Source organism: Cottoperca gobio, chromosome 15, assembly GCF_900634415.1.
Source record: "Cottoperca gobio chromosome 15, fCotGob3.1, whole genome shotgun sequence".
NCBI lineage: Eukaryota > Metazoa > Chordata > Actinopteri > Perciformes > Bovichtidae > Cottoperca > Cottoperca gobio.
The window spans coordinates 23,679,577-23,695,932 of NC_041369.1; the positions used below are offsets into that span (position 1 = coordinate 23,679,577).

The 16,356-nt window shown below is 44.8% G+C and overlaps 1 protein-coding gene across 1 annotated transcript in view; it reads left to right on the forward strand.

Moving 5' to 3' along the window:
• The window catches only part of epas1b (endothelial PAS domain protein 1b), a 41,919-nt gene extending 28,630 nt beyond the window's left edge, over window positions 1–13,289 (forward strand). Inside the window, exons 7-16 of the mRNA XM_029449895.1 lie at window positions 2,098–2,204; window positions 3,708–3,855; window positions 4,076–4,284; window positions 4,968–5,188; window positions 5,475–5,588; window positions 6,096–6,601; window positions 6,744–6,840; window positions 7,191–7,257; window positions 7,353–7,523; window positions 7,875–13,289. Of these exons, the coding sequence (XP_029305755.1) occupies window positions 2,098–2,204; window positions 3,708–3,855; window positions 4,076–4,284; window positions 4,968–5,188; window positions 5,475–5,588; window positions 6,096–6,601; window positions 6,744–6,840; window positions 7,191–7,257; window positions 7,353–7,523; window positions 7,875–8,026 (1,792 nt within the window). The 3' untranslated portion in view covers window positions 8,027–13,289. The remainder of the gene's footprint in view (window positions 1–2,097; window positions 2,205–3,707; window positions 3,856–4,075; window positions 4,285–4,967; window positions 5,189–5,474; window positions 5,589–6,095; window positions 6,602–6,743; window positions 6,841–7,190; window positions 7,258–7,352; window positions 7,524–7,874) is intronic.
• The last annotated feature ends 3,067 nt before the right edge of the window (window positions 13,290–16,356 follow it).

Sequence of the window (16,356 nt, forward strand, 5' to 3'; positions counted from 1 at the left end):
CTGGGTGGGTGAAAGACGGTCTGACGGGATTATGGAGGGATTTGGTGCTGAGGTAGATCTGAGTGTCGTCGGCATAATTGAACCGCTATCAGCAGTAGTTGAATAGTTGAGTAATGCCGTTTCTGTGCTGTGGAGGGGGCGAAAACCAGACTGGAGGGGTTCAAAAAGGTGATTGTGTGACATCGCATCAGTCATGTCACTGGCACAGAGCTGCTCCCCACATGGGACAGGATTTGTCTCTCTCAGGCCAACTCTGTTGCACATACAGCTGTCATCTTCAAATCAAACAACCGCTGCATTTGAACCCAAACATTTCTCCCGCACTGGCAGGAGGAGGTGATGATACACACACACACACACACACACACACACACACACACATGCACACACACACATGCTCACAGACCTGTAATCTCATCAAGTTGCTCATGCAGGACAAAGGTTTCTTTTGGAGGAAAGTGACTGTGCGGTTGTGTGTTGTGTGTGTTGTGTGTGTTGTGTTTGTTGTGTTTGTTGTGTGTGTTGTGTGTGTTGTGTTTGTTGCGTGTGTTGTGTGTGTTGTGTTTGTTGCGTGCACACGTCTGCAAGTCACGCTCTACAAACAAGGACCCATTTGAGTTTTTCGCCTTATTGGTGCAATTTGCTAGCTGCCCAAATCTTCTCTCCAATTACACAAATGAGTTTGTTGCGGGTGGGTCGCCCGACCGGCTCAGCGGGGACTTAGACTCATTAGGAAGGGGACTAAAGGTTTCTTCATGTCTGGCGCTGCCGCGGGTTGAGTAGCGAAAGGGAAGACAAAGAAAGAGAGGGAGCAGGAAGGAGGGGAAAGAGAAACCTCACTTAGTGGAGAGAGCGTGAGGTCCAGCAGAAGTCCAACCCTGTAGGTTCTCACGGCTCCTTTACACCTCGTGAAGAGTTCAGTTTAATCATGGTGTGTGTTGTTACTATTCACTCGACTCCATCATAAAGTTCTTATCTTTTAGAACAGGATGTTATGAATACAGTGAACAAGCTCATCCATATAACAGTTTATTATCCAATGGAAGACGAGCACTGAGCAAACACAAATTGTTCATTTGTCTACATACAAGCCCCTCTGCCCGTGTGTGTGTGTGTGTGTGTGTGTGTGTGTGTGTGTGTGTGTGTGTGTGTGTGTGTGTGTGTGTGTGTGTGTGTGTGTGTGTGTGTGTGTGTGTGTGTGTGTGTGTATTGGGGGTCTTGAGCCAGCAATCATCATTATTATAATCAACCGCTCTTGGTTTTGTTAAACTTCTTCTCTCTTTTTCTTTCATCTCTTCCATTTTCCCAAACGTTCCACTTTCTGTTTTCTGCCTCACCTCTGATCTGATGCGTCGGTGTGATGTCATCTGAGACTCTCTCTCAAATTCAAAAGAGGCTTTATTGGCAAGACCAAACATGCCAACAATAAGAAGTTAAACCGTTTACTGTCCTGCTGCCAGACTGAACGATGCTGGTGGCTGGAGGAGTGGGATGAAGTCCCATCCAGCCTCTTTATCCCACTTCTCCCTCCGCTCGCCGATAAATCTCATGTTCGGGGGTCATTTCCTGTTGTTGCTCTGGATTATGTTCTCACAGCAGTTTGTTGGGAGGAGATTCTCCAACAAACCACTCAGTGTGTTTGTTGTTAAGTTAACACGACATAATAATACGTCTCTATTTATTTTTCACTCTCAAAAAAGTGAATTCAGCTCAACGCACCTGAACGCCTCTTCCTTTGGTACTCAGATTAATTTAATCTTGTAATTCACCCCAAACCTGTAATATTTAGGCAATGACGTATTTTTTATGAGTTAAGCCAACAACAAAAAGAGCTCGTTAACAAAGTGAACTTGTGACGAGTGACGGAAAGAGATTAGCTGTTCCCAGAAACACGGGGAGTTACAGAGACAGAGAATGTGAACTATTCTTATTTTCGGAAGACTCACCTCGGCCTGATTTGCAAATCGTGTATGAAGCCTTTTGAAGTTCAGGAGTTCAGGACAGAGTGCACGACGTGTCTGCTGAGCATCGCGTGATGGAAGAGAATCACACAAGTTCAAAGCAATAACTCTGTGTGTGTGTGTGTGTGTGTTACAGGGTAGCAGAGTTGATGGGTTACACTCCTGATGATCTGATGGGTCGTTCAGTCTACGACTTTTACCACGCCCTGGACTCAGACGGCGTCACCAAAAGTCACCACAACTGTAAGCACAAAGCACTCACACGTGCACGCTCAGAGGCACGACATGAACACGAGCTGAAGTCTGAAGCCACACTCAGACTGGATTAACATTACAGGGGGAAGGTGGGGGGGGGGGGGATATGGAACACCATGTGTCCGACTATCAGACCGTTTTCACACTAAAGTCATATTTTTCTCACTGAGCTGAAAAGAGAAGTTTGATGTGATTAAAAATAATCACATCAACTTTAAACAACAAGGATTTAAGTTTCAGGTGTAGCAGCGACGTCACAGACAGAGAGCAGTTTATTGTGGGGGGGGGCGCTCTTCAGAACAGATTAAAATCATCCCACTTCCCCAGGAGGAATAAATCCAGTCTGGCTTTATAAATATAGTTATTATTCTTTCAACCTTTAGTTAAATTCAGAAGTGTGTGTGTGTGTGTGTGTGTGTGTGTGTGTGTGTGTGTGTGTGTGTGTGTGTGTGTGTGTGTGTGTGTGTGTGTGTGTGTGTGTGTGTGTCTTTATTAAATTAATCTCAGCCATTGATGGCCTGATGAGGTTTGCACTCTGGACAGGGGACCAGGTGGCCTCTATTAAATTCTTGTGTGTGTGTGTGTCATGGTTTTCTCTCCACTATAGAGAATATAGATAGTTCTATATTATTAGAAGCTCTGACAGTACAAGAGGAAAGGTGGTCATTTAGTTCCTAAAAAAACTACCCCTGCAACATAATGGCAATGTGTGTGTTTGAGTACTAAAAACATCCCCTGACCCACAGCATCGCTCTAATGTTTCCGTTTTAGAACCAAAATTATATTTTATTTAAATGTTTTGCCAGATTGTCAGAATCTTGAAACAACAAAAACAAGATGAAGGAACTGACTTGGAAATTGGATTTTAGGGCTCAGAGTGTGGCTGAAATCTGCTGCGATAAAGGGCTCTCTATCTCTTTATATCTCACACACACACACACACACACACACACACACACACACACAAACACACAGTCACTGGCCTTATGTACACTCCCTGACCACAGCTCTGCTCCTTTCCCACGCCAGTGCTCTGGACTGCAGCCAGCACATCTCCCACAAACGTCCCACTTTCTCCTGCTAACCACAGTTTCACAGCCTCGTGCAAAGAAATGCATTTATATATAAATATATATATTATATTTCTAATCACTCATTTAAATAACCCCAAATCTGTGTCCGACATTAACAGAGTGAGCGTTAGTTCTGGAACATTATTCAGTATCTGCTGTCGAGCACTGGACTATAAAATGCGAGAACTTAACATTAAACAAGATCATTTTGTTATCGTTAATAAACAGCTCCCATAAGTCGTACGTCTGTTTGCCGACCCTCGCGGTAGCCGTTAATATCTTTACTGAATGATGATAGATGCGACATCATTCAAAGCTCTTTGATAGTTTCTCTTGTGACTAAGCAGACGAGGAGTTTATGAGCATCATAAAGTTGTGTTGAGTCCCCAACAACTCAAACACTGTGCTCTCTCTGCAGTGTGTTCCAAGGGTCAGGCAGTGAGCGGTCAGTATCGTATGCTGGCGAAGGACGGAGGCTACGTCTGGGTGGAGACACAGGGAACTGTTATTTACAACAGCCGCAACTCCCAGCCGCAGTGCATCGTGTGCATCAACTATGTCCTCAGGTGAGCTCCGTCATCCGTTCACCTGCACATGCTCCATAACTGCAGGATATTTCAAAATCAGGTTGGATTTGGTCCAAAAGTGTCATTTCTTTTCAGATTGAGCGAGTTTATATCTACGTGTGCTGGAGACAGATCACATTTAATTTTCCCATTTACACGGAAGCCTCTTGAAGCGTTCTTTGACACACAACACTCTCTCTGCTCTTCTCCAACTCTGCAGTGACATCGAGGAGAAGTCCATGATTTTATCCCTGAAGCAGACAGAGTCCCTGTTCAAGCCGCGTCAAACCAGCAACTTCTTCACTGCTGGAGGCGCAGGCGTGACCGGAGAGCCGGGAGAATCCCTGTTCACCAAACTGAAAGAGGAGCCGGAGGAGCCGGCCCAGCTGGCTCCGACACCTGGAGACACAATCATCACGCTGGACTTCGGTCTGTATCGACTTCCATCACTTGTTGCGGTCATTATGATTGTAAGCAATAATGCCCGCTACAAAGGGACACCTTGTAGTGCATTATTACACTCAGACCAGAGCAGTGTACCCATTAATGCTCCAGTGTCACGGGTCGGGTGGTAACAGATCACAGAAAGTAAAGAACTATAATTAGATTATAGTCACATTGCTAATCTAGAACTCCTGTCTACATGTATTCTGAGGATGTGTGTGGATCCGGCACCTGTAGTTCGTGTCAGTAGTGATTCTGTAAGGGGCATTTTGATTTGATTTGATATGCAAAATGCATTTTATTTGCATTAAAAAATGTTTTGAGATGTGAGAAAATAATGTTTTTTGTGCAATTTATTCAATGTTTGATAAAAGAAATAATCCAAAAGTAATGAGATAATCGTAATAAAATTGTAATCCAATAGATTACGATACTAATTACAAAAAGGTAATTTCTCGCTGATGACTAACATGTGAGGCACTGATTCAATACGTTTTACCCTGATTTGATAGACAAACATTTGTTTTTAGCATAAATTTGCTTTTTAAATAAAATGTTGTAATTGCATACATATTACATCTGCTGTTAGTGTCATGTTCGTCTACGTCACTTGTATTCTTCATCTCGTCTCTTCTCAACCAACTCTAATCTCTGCTTCGTTCTTGCAGATTGCCCTCAGTTTGAGGAGCCGCAGCAGCCTGCAGGATACACCCAGGTGTCTGCCGCAGCTATGCCCCCTCCGGGACCTCCGTCCTGGGCCAGCGAGAGCCACAAGTCTGCCCCTCCAGCATCACTTCCGAGGGACATGGCTATCACGGCCGGCAAATTCACCGTGCAGCAGAATCGGCCGCCGGGCAGCGCCACTCCGAGCCTCAGCAGCTGCTCCACGGTGAGAGACTGAAAGGAATAATTGGTTGTGTTTGTTTCCTCGTTTGTTCTTTCTGTGTTCAGTGAGGCCCGGGGGGGGGGGGGTAAAGGTCGCTAACTGTGAGCAATGTGTGTGAGAAAAATGGGGGTGGATATTTGGAAGGAACGGGCTCTTAGCAGTGAATAGTGCCTTTGTTAAAACTCGTCTCTTTGTTACCGTCTTTCGCTTTCTTGTTACACTCTTACGTGTTGTCCATATTTCTCTGCTTCCTCGCCATCACCCATTATCCCACCCCCCCCCCCTGCAGCCCAGCAGCCCAGGTGATTACTACAGCTCAGTGGAGAGTGACCTGAAGGTGGAGCTGACAGAGAAGCTGTTTGCTCTGGACACAGAGGGGAACAACAGTCCTGCAAACACTGAAGTGCGTCTCCCAGAAGTATACACTTTGGCCTAAATCTGCCTCTCTGCTATCAGTTCATGCATTTTATTTATGAGGCCTTGTTTACGCAGTCTGATTATTTTAACATGAGCAAGATTTTTCCCAAATTAAAGGACATTTGTTCTTCTCGGGCCGTCGATAACACACTTACTACATTGTTTAAACATGTTGCAGTTATAAATCAGTTACTTTCAACAAAACAGTTTCTCTCTCTAAAATCTCACCTCAAAATAATCACATTAAACCGTCTGCTTGTCAGAAACCCAAAGTTCTACGTGGTCTATGTGTAGCAAACGTTTACTTCCTCTTTGTTACATTGGAATCTCTTTTTAGTTTGAACAAGTTTGTCTAAAGTTCATGAGTTTGTAAAAAGGTATCGACCTGCACAGTCTAAGAAGGAAACATATGCAACTGCCACATCAGTGTGCAGCCAGGTTAACACGCTGTAGATGAGCGTTTAATAAACCTTGTCATCCTTCACTTTGCCAGAGAGACTTGAGTGACTTGGACCTGGAGACGTTGGCTCCTTACATCCCGATGGATGGCGAGGACTTCCAGCTGAACCCCATCGTCCCAGAGTCTGAAGCCCTGGAAGGGGGTCTAGCCGGGTCCATGGGGAGCAACAGCAGCCTGGCCAAAAGCTCCAAGGCCTCCAAGCAGAGCTTCAGCAACATCGCCAGCCTCTTCCAGCCCCTGTCCTCCCCTCCTCAGCCCCAAGGCTCCTACCAGCAGCAGGCGGCCGGCTCCAGCCAGGGGACCATGGACTCCAGTGCAAGGTCTTACATGATGGAGCACATGCAGAATCCCTCCTGCAATCTTCCAGCCAGCACCCCTCTGTCCTCCATAGGTGGCATGCAGAGTCTGCAGTGGCCCCCGGACCCTCTGTTAACCTACCAACAACAACGAGCCTCCAAGTCCTACCTGATGGACACTGTGTCCGGAGAGGAGCGCCCGTCTTGCCAGCAGAACATGTCACACCTGGTGCAGAAACAGAGGTGATGCATTAAAGAGGTTTATAATACGCAGCATATGTTAAGAGAGCTGACAAAGGAACACATTCAGACATTACATATCCACCCTGTTAGTAGAACAGTCCTGTTTCTAAAGACTGCTGGCTGATTTGTTGTGTTTCTGCAGGTCCATTGACAATTTTGTGCAAGCCTACAGAGACATGAGTCCAGCAAGAATGGCCATGGCCAACAGCATCAAGCGCTCCTTCACTCAGATGGCTGCGGTGAGTTTATTTATCAGATTACAAGACTACAAACTACAAAACTACAAAAGTAAAGTTACTTATTCCTGAGTCATCACGACATGAGTGTATCTGTCCATTAGTGATGGGTTTAGCTTGTTTTAAGATAAGCACCTAATTTAGTCTAACACACTAAGGGGGTCCGGTGTTATAAGGGGGTGTGAGGCTAAATATAAATCATGCACGAAAATATTTCTATCTATACATTTTCAATTACTCTGAAAAATACTGAATGCATTTTTATCCAGAAATATAAAAACAAGAACTGAAAAAGAAGATTTCAATGGTCGCCAATAGACTAAGCTAATTAAGTAACTATGTTTGTGTTTCAGGGGGAAAGTACGCCGTCAGAAGCCATGTGGAAGAAGATGAGGGGGGACAGCTGTGCCAGCAGTGCAGGTATGAGCTCCCCGTCTGTGTGGAAACATCTCACACGATCCTCTGTTTCACTCAACAACTGTACCTGGAATCTCTGTGTTTGTGTCTCACTACAGAGATGGGGAGGATGATGCCAGGCAGCATGTCTTCATGCGTCAACTCTCTGCAGAAACACAGGAAGTCTCAGTATCCAGGACACGGGACAGGTGCTGCAAATGAGAAACCCTTTCCCCAAAAGAGCTGCAACTACACAACGTATAACGTGCTCCCTTCCAACAAGACCGAGGGTGAGCTGACCTCACTGTTTACAATCCACAGCGTTCTGCCGAACATCACTGTAAACACTTGTGTCCTTATCGAGTCATTAAAGTTATATTTTAGTAAAACAAGAACAAATATGCCAGTAAGATTATTTTTATTCTGTTTCCAAAGTAAATGAACATAATTCATGTTTTCTAAAATCAAGGTTTTTTTCCTAGATTATTCTTATTTACGAAATTCTCCTCATACTGTCTGAAATGCGCCTGTCTCTTTAAGCCCCCGTCTCTTTAAACCCCCCTCCCAAGAGAACAATTGCAACAGAAGTTCTCAAACTTTTGGTGTTTTACAGATTTTGATCCATTTCTGTAATTTTCCAGGTATCGCTAGTCGTTTGTTGGGCCATTCGTATGAGTCGTTCTGTCTGCCGGAGCTGACCCGCTACGACTGTGAGGTCAACGTCCCGCTGCAGGGCAGTCTGCACCTCCTCCAGGGCTGTGACCTGCTGAGAGCCCTGGACCAGGCCTCCTAGAGCCCCAGATTAAAGATCTGCCGTAGAACAGGACTTACTCCCAGCCCTAAGCCTCAACCTGCAGCCCTAAGCCTCAACCTGCAGCCCGAGACTTAAGCCTTTACCTTCGTACCTCTGGGCCCTCTGAGAGCCCTGAGGCTAAGCTACCTATAGGGAACGGTATTCATAATCACATCCTGCCTTATTATACGGCTCAGCCCCACACTCTGTGCCATGTCCCTTTTTATAGTTCTGTACCATCTAAATGAGAGATATCAGGGTCGAGCCACTTACTCCTCTGTTTCCTCTCGACTAAAATCAGGTGCAGGTTGAACACCAGTGTTCAAAAGTTTCCCTGCATTGATGCAACCACATAGACGACCCACACATATAATATAACATGGGTCGCTTGGTGAACAAACATCAATGATGCAACTCTCTGACACCGGGATTTATCGCCGGTCATCGGTTGTAGTGTAAACGGCTCTGTGCACAGAAACGCAGGCTGAACTCCGGCCTTTGGTGTAAAAGGGGTTTTAGTGGCGTGAGGATTCAAATACACGACCTGCCTTAAAGGCCAGCTCTGCCCAAACAGTCACCAGCTGTTTCCTGCTAAGGCTCTGCAAGGTGGGAGTGTATGGCCCGGTTACATATAAACACGGGATTCAAACCTACAACCTTTGTCTCCAGGCCGTCACAGTCCTACACTCTGATGAACTTCTGTTTATCTGCTAACTCATGTAGCTCAGGGGAGACGTACTATACTATAAACACAGTGTTCTTTCACTTTGTGTATTTGACCAGCAATTAGACCCAGCCCACTCCCATAGTCCCAGTCAAAGCCTCAAGCAAGAGTCGGTCATCATGAGCTGGTTCTGAATTTTTTTATTTAAAATAACTAAAGGTATGTTTTACAAAGCGTGCTCTTTAATTCTGCTTATTGATTCACCCCACAAAAAAACATACAGCTCCCAAATCACATAATGCTAACTTAGGACATCCAACTCAAGTAAAGACTTGTACATGGCTATATAGAGAGTATTTCTTTTTCTTTTATAACTACACACATTTACACACTTACAGTCATCTTTCCTCAACCCCTCCCACTTGAGTCACTGTAACATCACAGGACATGTGCATTATTTTAGTTATTATAATTAGTCTGTTTCTCTGCTTTTATCACATCTCCTTTACAATATCAATTTTATGTTCTCACTACCTACCAGGTTTTTATTTGTTGTGTCTTACTCACAGATGCACTAAACAAACATATATTGCAATACATGTACTCTACTGTAAGTTTAATATTGTTTTATAAGTTGTATTTTTCTATCTTCTCTTCTTAATCTAAACACGTTTCTCCAGCTCGACTCTGTCGAGTTAGTAGCTTGTGTGATTACAGGGTTTTCTTATTGTGCAATTATTTTATTGAGCTAAAGCGTATATAGTCAGCACCATAGCTTGGCTCATTCACCAGACTGACAGGATCTGACTTACACACACACACCTGAAGAGTTCACGCGACAAAGGAAATCATAAGAAACAGTCGTGTGCACAGATGTGAGGGCCGAGTGTATGCACGTTTTACTTTCAGCGATAATTCCCGCCCTTAATAAACCACAAGTGTTTTAGGATTCTTAACCACAGATCAAGCATATCTTTCCTGTTTTTCCAAACTTTGTCACGTGCAGACTAACGTCGAGTTGTGTAATACATCATGTGTGTCACATTGTCTGTGTGGTAAAGCTGTTTAAAAGTCTAGATCATTCTAAAGATATTGTAACACTGTAGGGCTGCAACTAATGATTACTTTCATTATAAATGAATCTGTCAGTTTCTATGTTTGATTAATTGTATTTTGATATATTGTCTATTTAATGTGAGAAAATAGCAAACAATGTTTATGTTGCCGTTGTTTCCGAGAGCCCAAAGTAGCAATTTGAAATCAGTCCAGAAGCCAAAGAGAATCTTTCAATGTAGAAGAAAGAAAGTCTGAACCGCAGCGACACGGTTTAAAGAATGTGAGATTCTGTAATAAAGGGGCCAAAACTTGCAAAGCCACTGGTGTGCTACTGTAAGATGACTTTAAGGGTGTATGGGGGGGGGGTCTGTGAGGGGTTGCACTAGAGAGAATCAAAAGGGCACTTTTGATCCGTAGAAGGTTGTCTTGTTATTCAGGCTTCCTGTTCTGAAAATGTCGCTTCAGCTTCTAGATGAAGGTCATATGGACCCTCTGTCACAAAGTAAAATCACTCATTCAGACTATACACGTGTTCATAGCAGCAGCCTGTGAAGACACGTGGAAGAGTGTTTTATTCTCCACGTTTAGGACAGTTTGTCTTGTAATTCCACGACACGGAGTGGCTGCCGATATCGGAAAGCTTTGATACCGAATATGAGTTTGTGAGGTCAGAGTTTTTATTTAGAAAGTGTCATTTCCACCTAAATGATGTCTGTAACCTTCGACAGTATCTGTGAAACACGTTCACTATTTGTTCTCTTCTTTAAGTATTTTTTCTTAATTTCTCTCTTTTTGGAGTTAATCGTCTCTGTGACCACTGAAGAGTAAGAATTATAGAGCTTTGTTCACATATACGTTGTGTATTTAAAAAGACGAAACTGATGTTGGAGATAGTGTGTGTGTGTGTGTGTGTGTGTGTTCTGGTACTTTGTCCTGATCTACCCCTGCAGATGCAGATGGATCAGATCCCTCTCGTGCCGTTTCTTCTGAATTTTACCCTCAAATATTGTTTGTTGAATCTGTCAGTTGCTGTTTTTGTTCTTGCTTTAAGAAAATAACAGGAAAAAAGTTCAGATTGAAGACGAAAATCAGTTTTCCAGATATGTAGCATTTTTAAATATTGTAAAGAGGGTGAAGTTGCTTCATAATTAATCACGTAGTTTTAAAGTTGCATATATAAAAGCAGTGGTGCTTCATATACCATGTCTGTGTCATTATTAGAACTTGTATTACATCTCTTGGATCCAGTAACACTATATGTTCTGTGTTATGTCGTGCTGAAATTCTCTTTAAAGTTCATTGTGATCCATATAATGTACCTTATGATTGTCAAGTGCACAGTGTGTTCCCTTCGACCTGTAGATGACCTCTGACCCTGGGGGCTCTTGTTGAACATAAACCCTAAGTTGACATTGTATCTTAACACCTTAACTGTGTCTCTCAGCGCCAGTTAACAGCCAGCAGATATTAAGTGGAGATATAGTGGAATACAATGTCACGTTGGGAGGGTCTTCACAACAACCCCTCAGGCTGTGTAGCCTACTCTTAATCATTTAGATCCAGATAAAACAGCAGTATACAATACAATAGATTCAAGTAGAACACGATTAGAACCCATTGTAGATCCCCTGGTGATGACGAGTCAACATTTGTGAACAGGTCACAGGTCAGAGGGGACGGGAGCGTCACAGGTCAGAGGGGACGGGAGCTTCAGAGGGGACGGGAGCGTCACAGGTCAGAGGGGACGGGAGCGTCAGAGGGGACGGGAGCGTCAGAGGTCAAAGGGGACGGGAGCGTCACAGGTCAGAGAGGACGGGAGCGTCACAGGTGAGGGGACAGGAGCGTCACAGGTCAGAGAGGACGGGAGCGTCACAGGTCAGAGAGGACGGGAGCGTCACAGGTCAGAGAGGACGGGAGCGTCACAGGTCAGAGGGGACGGGAGCGTCAGAAGGGACGGGAGCGTCACAGGTGAGAGGGGACGGGAGCGTCAGAAGGGACGGGAGCGTCACAGGTCAGAGGGAACGGCAGCGTCCCTGCTGAGAGTCCATTGACATCACTCAGCAGACCACTCTTCTCTTTTGATAAATAGTCGCTCAACGTGCGGAACATATTTTACAAACGGCGTCTTATTTTTATGATTTTTGGTCATTTGTCTTTTGAGTTACAACCACATTATTTGGTCCTTTTTAAATGCTGAGACAACATGCATGAATGGACAACATGGTGGTTTAGCAAGACTAAAACCAAAGTACAGTTTCTAAACAGAAAGACTCAAGCTGTGCTTCTGCAGCAACGTTAGTGACTAAGTTAGTGTTCTCGTACTGCTTAGGCCTGGAAAAGAATATTATCCTGAGAGGGGATGTGGGCAGAGAAACGGTTATGAAGGAGATATGAAAAGAAGTGATGTGTAGTTGACACATAGAGAGAGAGATACATCCTGCTCAGCCGGCCCACTGACGCACATCTCAACTCCTCCAGTTGATTTACAACTCATCAGTTTCTGCTCTCACTCCCCCTCTCTTCACTTTCTATAAGAAACTCAACAAACACATTTTGTTTCCCTCCTGATACGTCAGCAAAGACAAAAGCACATTATTATTATTATTGCTCAAATTGAAAGTTCTTCCTATTTCAATGTGAAAAACTTCCTATGTCCTATGTGCAGGATTATGTTTAGTCGGCTATTTAATGTGTTCTGTATTCTGATCGATTATAGAAATCAAAGTCAGTTTGATTGCGTTTCCAGAAAAGCACCTTAAAGCATGTTTTCGTTGCAGATTTACAGCGTAATATGAAACGGTTCTTTAACACTCAGCACTAAGATCATTTTTGGAGACCAAAGAGGTCGAAGGTTCTGCAACATGCACAAAGAAAGGCACGTTTTAGCAACCGATGAGATTTGAACTAAATTGGGTTAACGTATGTGGAAAGAGTTGGATAGATAGAAGTCTAGGCAGAGAGGAAGCCCCGCTCCCGTTTCAAGCACCTCTGAGTCATAAAGCTTCTTAGGACGTGTAGTTTCATATCCTAACACTGTTTTATCTTTGCTAAAGTAAAGAAGATATTAGATATATTCATGCATCTTAGGATATGGATACTTAATAACTGAATAAAGATATCTCCTGAATGCTAGTAGCATAGATGCTAACCCAAAAAAGGGCGGGGCTTCAGCTTTCTTTACACCCTCGATGGCTTCTCACCAGTCCTAGTGCCCAACACACTGTGCTGCTTGAAGGGAACTTAATTCACTCATTCATTGCACTTCCTCTTAAAGACAATATCAGCATTTTGTCTCGTGTCTCAACAGGGTTTTTGTTTTTCTTCATGGGATCCATGTTCAGATACTTGTAATCTGTTTTTATCTTTGTCATACAGTGCAGTTATATTAGCTGATTCTGCATTTATTTTATATGTTAAATACTTCATATGGACCTTATTATTATTATATATTGTTATCATTATTACTATATGGGGAATTTAACCCCATAAGGAGTTTGTGTTTCTGCACTGATATCTTATTATTAAAGAATACTTATTGGCTTGCGTGGTTTATTGTTCATTTTGTTTTACATTATGTTTTATTTAGAACAAATAAAGATTTTCCATTAAGAAAAGTTGAAGTTTGAATTATTCTTCAGTCAGTATAGCGTCCCCTTCAAGAGCATTTAGTAGTTTTAAACACGCTAATTAAAGAACAGTGTAACTATTGGATCTTCTGACATAAAAACAGAGATAATATGAAATATAATATTTGTTATCGACATAAGGGTGCCCTGCAGAAAAGGTTTGGGAACCACTGCTCTATACTTTGACTTTTTTAATGACGTAAATGACTTTTTTAATATACTACGACTTTTTAAAGACAAACTGGGGGACGAAGGAGAAGCCCCGAGTTATAAAAGTGTGGGGGGGGGGCACGGCGAGGCTAAATATAAATGAGGCATGGTCCCTGTAGATAAAGATTTAGAACCATTGATTAAATTAAGTTATGTATAATATGTAGAGGTTTTAAACTTCTTGCTATCCGACCCTCAAGTGGATCTTCTGTAACCTTCTGTCACACTGAGCGTCGATGTGAGCAGAGGAAACTACTTCATTCTTTCACTCTGGAAATGTTTTCCAGCAATTAAAAAGCTTTTTGATGAAAGTCCGGTCTGCTTCCCTGTTCCAGGGAAAACATGTTTCACCGACTCTCCTTCATATTGTACTCGATGTTTTTGTTTTCGATTGTGACGCACATCCTTTATTTGGCTTGGACAGAGCCAAAACTGGCAGCGAGAGAAAAACAAAGACTCTGCGTCTCCTACCTGACGCCTCCTCACTCAGGTACTGGAGGTTTTCAGGACAACTTGAGTTAAAGTGAACCTACAGAAGCAAACACACAAAGTGAAGAGACTAAAGGTAGATGTAGACGATCGTCACAGTAATGGGAGATCTCTGCAATAACAAACAAATACTCACTAAAGCAGATGGATCAGACTTTAGTTAACAGTTGCACTTGAATATGCTGAATGTGTCTTTACTCATAATGCTCATAGTACAAACCGAGGAAAGGTTAGTCTTATTAACTTCGGCTTTGTTCCATCCATCGTCTACCGCTTATCCGGGATCGGTTCGCGGGGGCAGCAGCTCCAGTAAGGAACCCCAATCTTCCCTTCTCCGGGCCACATCCTCTAGCTCCGACTGGGGGATCCTGAGGCGTTCCCAGGCCAGTGAGGAGATATAATCTCTCCACCGAGTCCTGAGTCTTCCCCGGGGTCTCCTCCCAGCTGGACGTGCCTGGAACACCTCCCTAGGGAGGCGCCCAGGTGGCATCATTACTAGATGCCCGAACCACCTCAACTGGCTCCTTTCAACGTAAAGTTGCAGCGGCTCTACTCCGAGTCTCTCACGGATGGCTGAGCTTCTCACCCTATCTCTAAGGGAGACGCCAGCCACCTGTCTGAGAAAACCCATTTCGGCCGCTTGTGCCCGTGATCTCGTTCTTTCGGTCATGACCCAGCCTTCATGACCATAGGTGAGGGTAGGAACGAAGATCGACCGGTATATTGAGAGCTTTGCCTTCTGGCTCAGCTCTCTTTTCATCACAACGGTGCGGTAAAGTGACTGTAATACCACCCCCGCTGCTCCGATTCTCCGGCCAATCTCTCGCTCCATCGACCCCTCACTCGCGAACAAGACCCCGAGGTACTTGAACTCCTTCACTTGGGGTAATGGCTCATTCCCTACCCGGAGTAGGCAATCCACCGGTTTCCTGCTGAGAGCCATGGCCTCAGATTTAGAGGTGCTGATCCTCATCCCAACCGCTGCACACTCGGCTGCGAACCGATCCAGTGACTGTTGAAGGTCACAGACCGATGATGCCATAAGGACCACATCATCTGCAAAGAGCAGCGATGAGATCCTCAGGTCACCGAACTGCAACCCCTCTCCTCCACGACTACGCCTCGATATCCTATCCATGAAAATCACGAACAGGATTGGTGATAAAGCGCAGCCCTGGCGGAGGCCAAGATTCACTGGAAACGAGTCCGACTTACTGCCGAGTATCCGGACACAACTCTCGCTTTGGGCGTACAGGGATTGGATGGCCCTCAAAAGTGACCCCCTCACCCCATACTCCCGCAGCATCTCCCACAGTATCACCCGGGGGACCCAGTCATACGCCTTCTCCAGATCCACAAAACACATGTAGACCGGATGGGCGTACTCCCAGGCCCCCTCCAGGATCCTTGCAAGAGTAAAGAGTTGGTCTGTTGTTCCACGACCAGGACGGAATCCGCATTGTTCCTCTTCAATCAGAGGTTCGACTACCGGCCGAATCCTCCTTTCCAGTACCTTGGAGTAGACTTTACCAGGGAGGCTGAGAAGTGTGATACCCCTGTAGTTGGCACACATTCTCTGGTCCCCCTTTTTAAATAGGGGAACCACCACCCCGGTCTGCCAACCCCTAGGCACTGTCCCAGACTTCCACGCAATGTTGACGAGGCGTGTCAACCAAGACAGCCCCTCACCACCCAAAGCCTTCAGCATTTCTGGACGGATCTCATCAACCCCTGCGGCTTTGCCACTGTGGAGTTGTTTGACTACCTCAGTGACTTCCATCAGGGAAATTGACGATGATCCCCCATCAGCTTCCAGCTCTGCCTCTACCATAGAGGGCGTGTTAGTCGGATTCAGGAGTTCCTCAAAGTGTTCCTACCAGCGGCCGATAACCTTCTCAGTTGAAGTCAGCAGGGTCTCACCCTTGCTGTACACAGCTTGGATGGTTCCTCGCTTCCCCCTCCTGAGGTGCCGGATGGTTTTCCAGAAGCACCTTGGTGCCGACCGAAAGTCCTTCTGCATAGCTTCTCCGAACTTCTCCCACACCCGCTGCTTTGCCTCTGACACGGCAGAAGCTGCCGCCCTTCTAGTCCTTCGATACCCTGCAACTGTTTCCAGAGTCCTCCCGGATAACATAACCCGGAAGGACTCCTTCTTCAGTCGGACGGCTTCCCTGACCACCGGGGTCCACCACGGTGTTCAAGGGTTACCGCCCCTTGAGGCACCTAAGACCTTGAGACCACAGCTCATCACCGCAGCTTCAGCAATAGAGGTTTTGAACATCGCC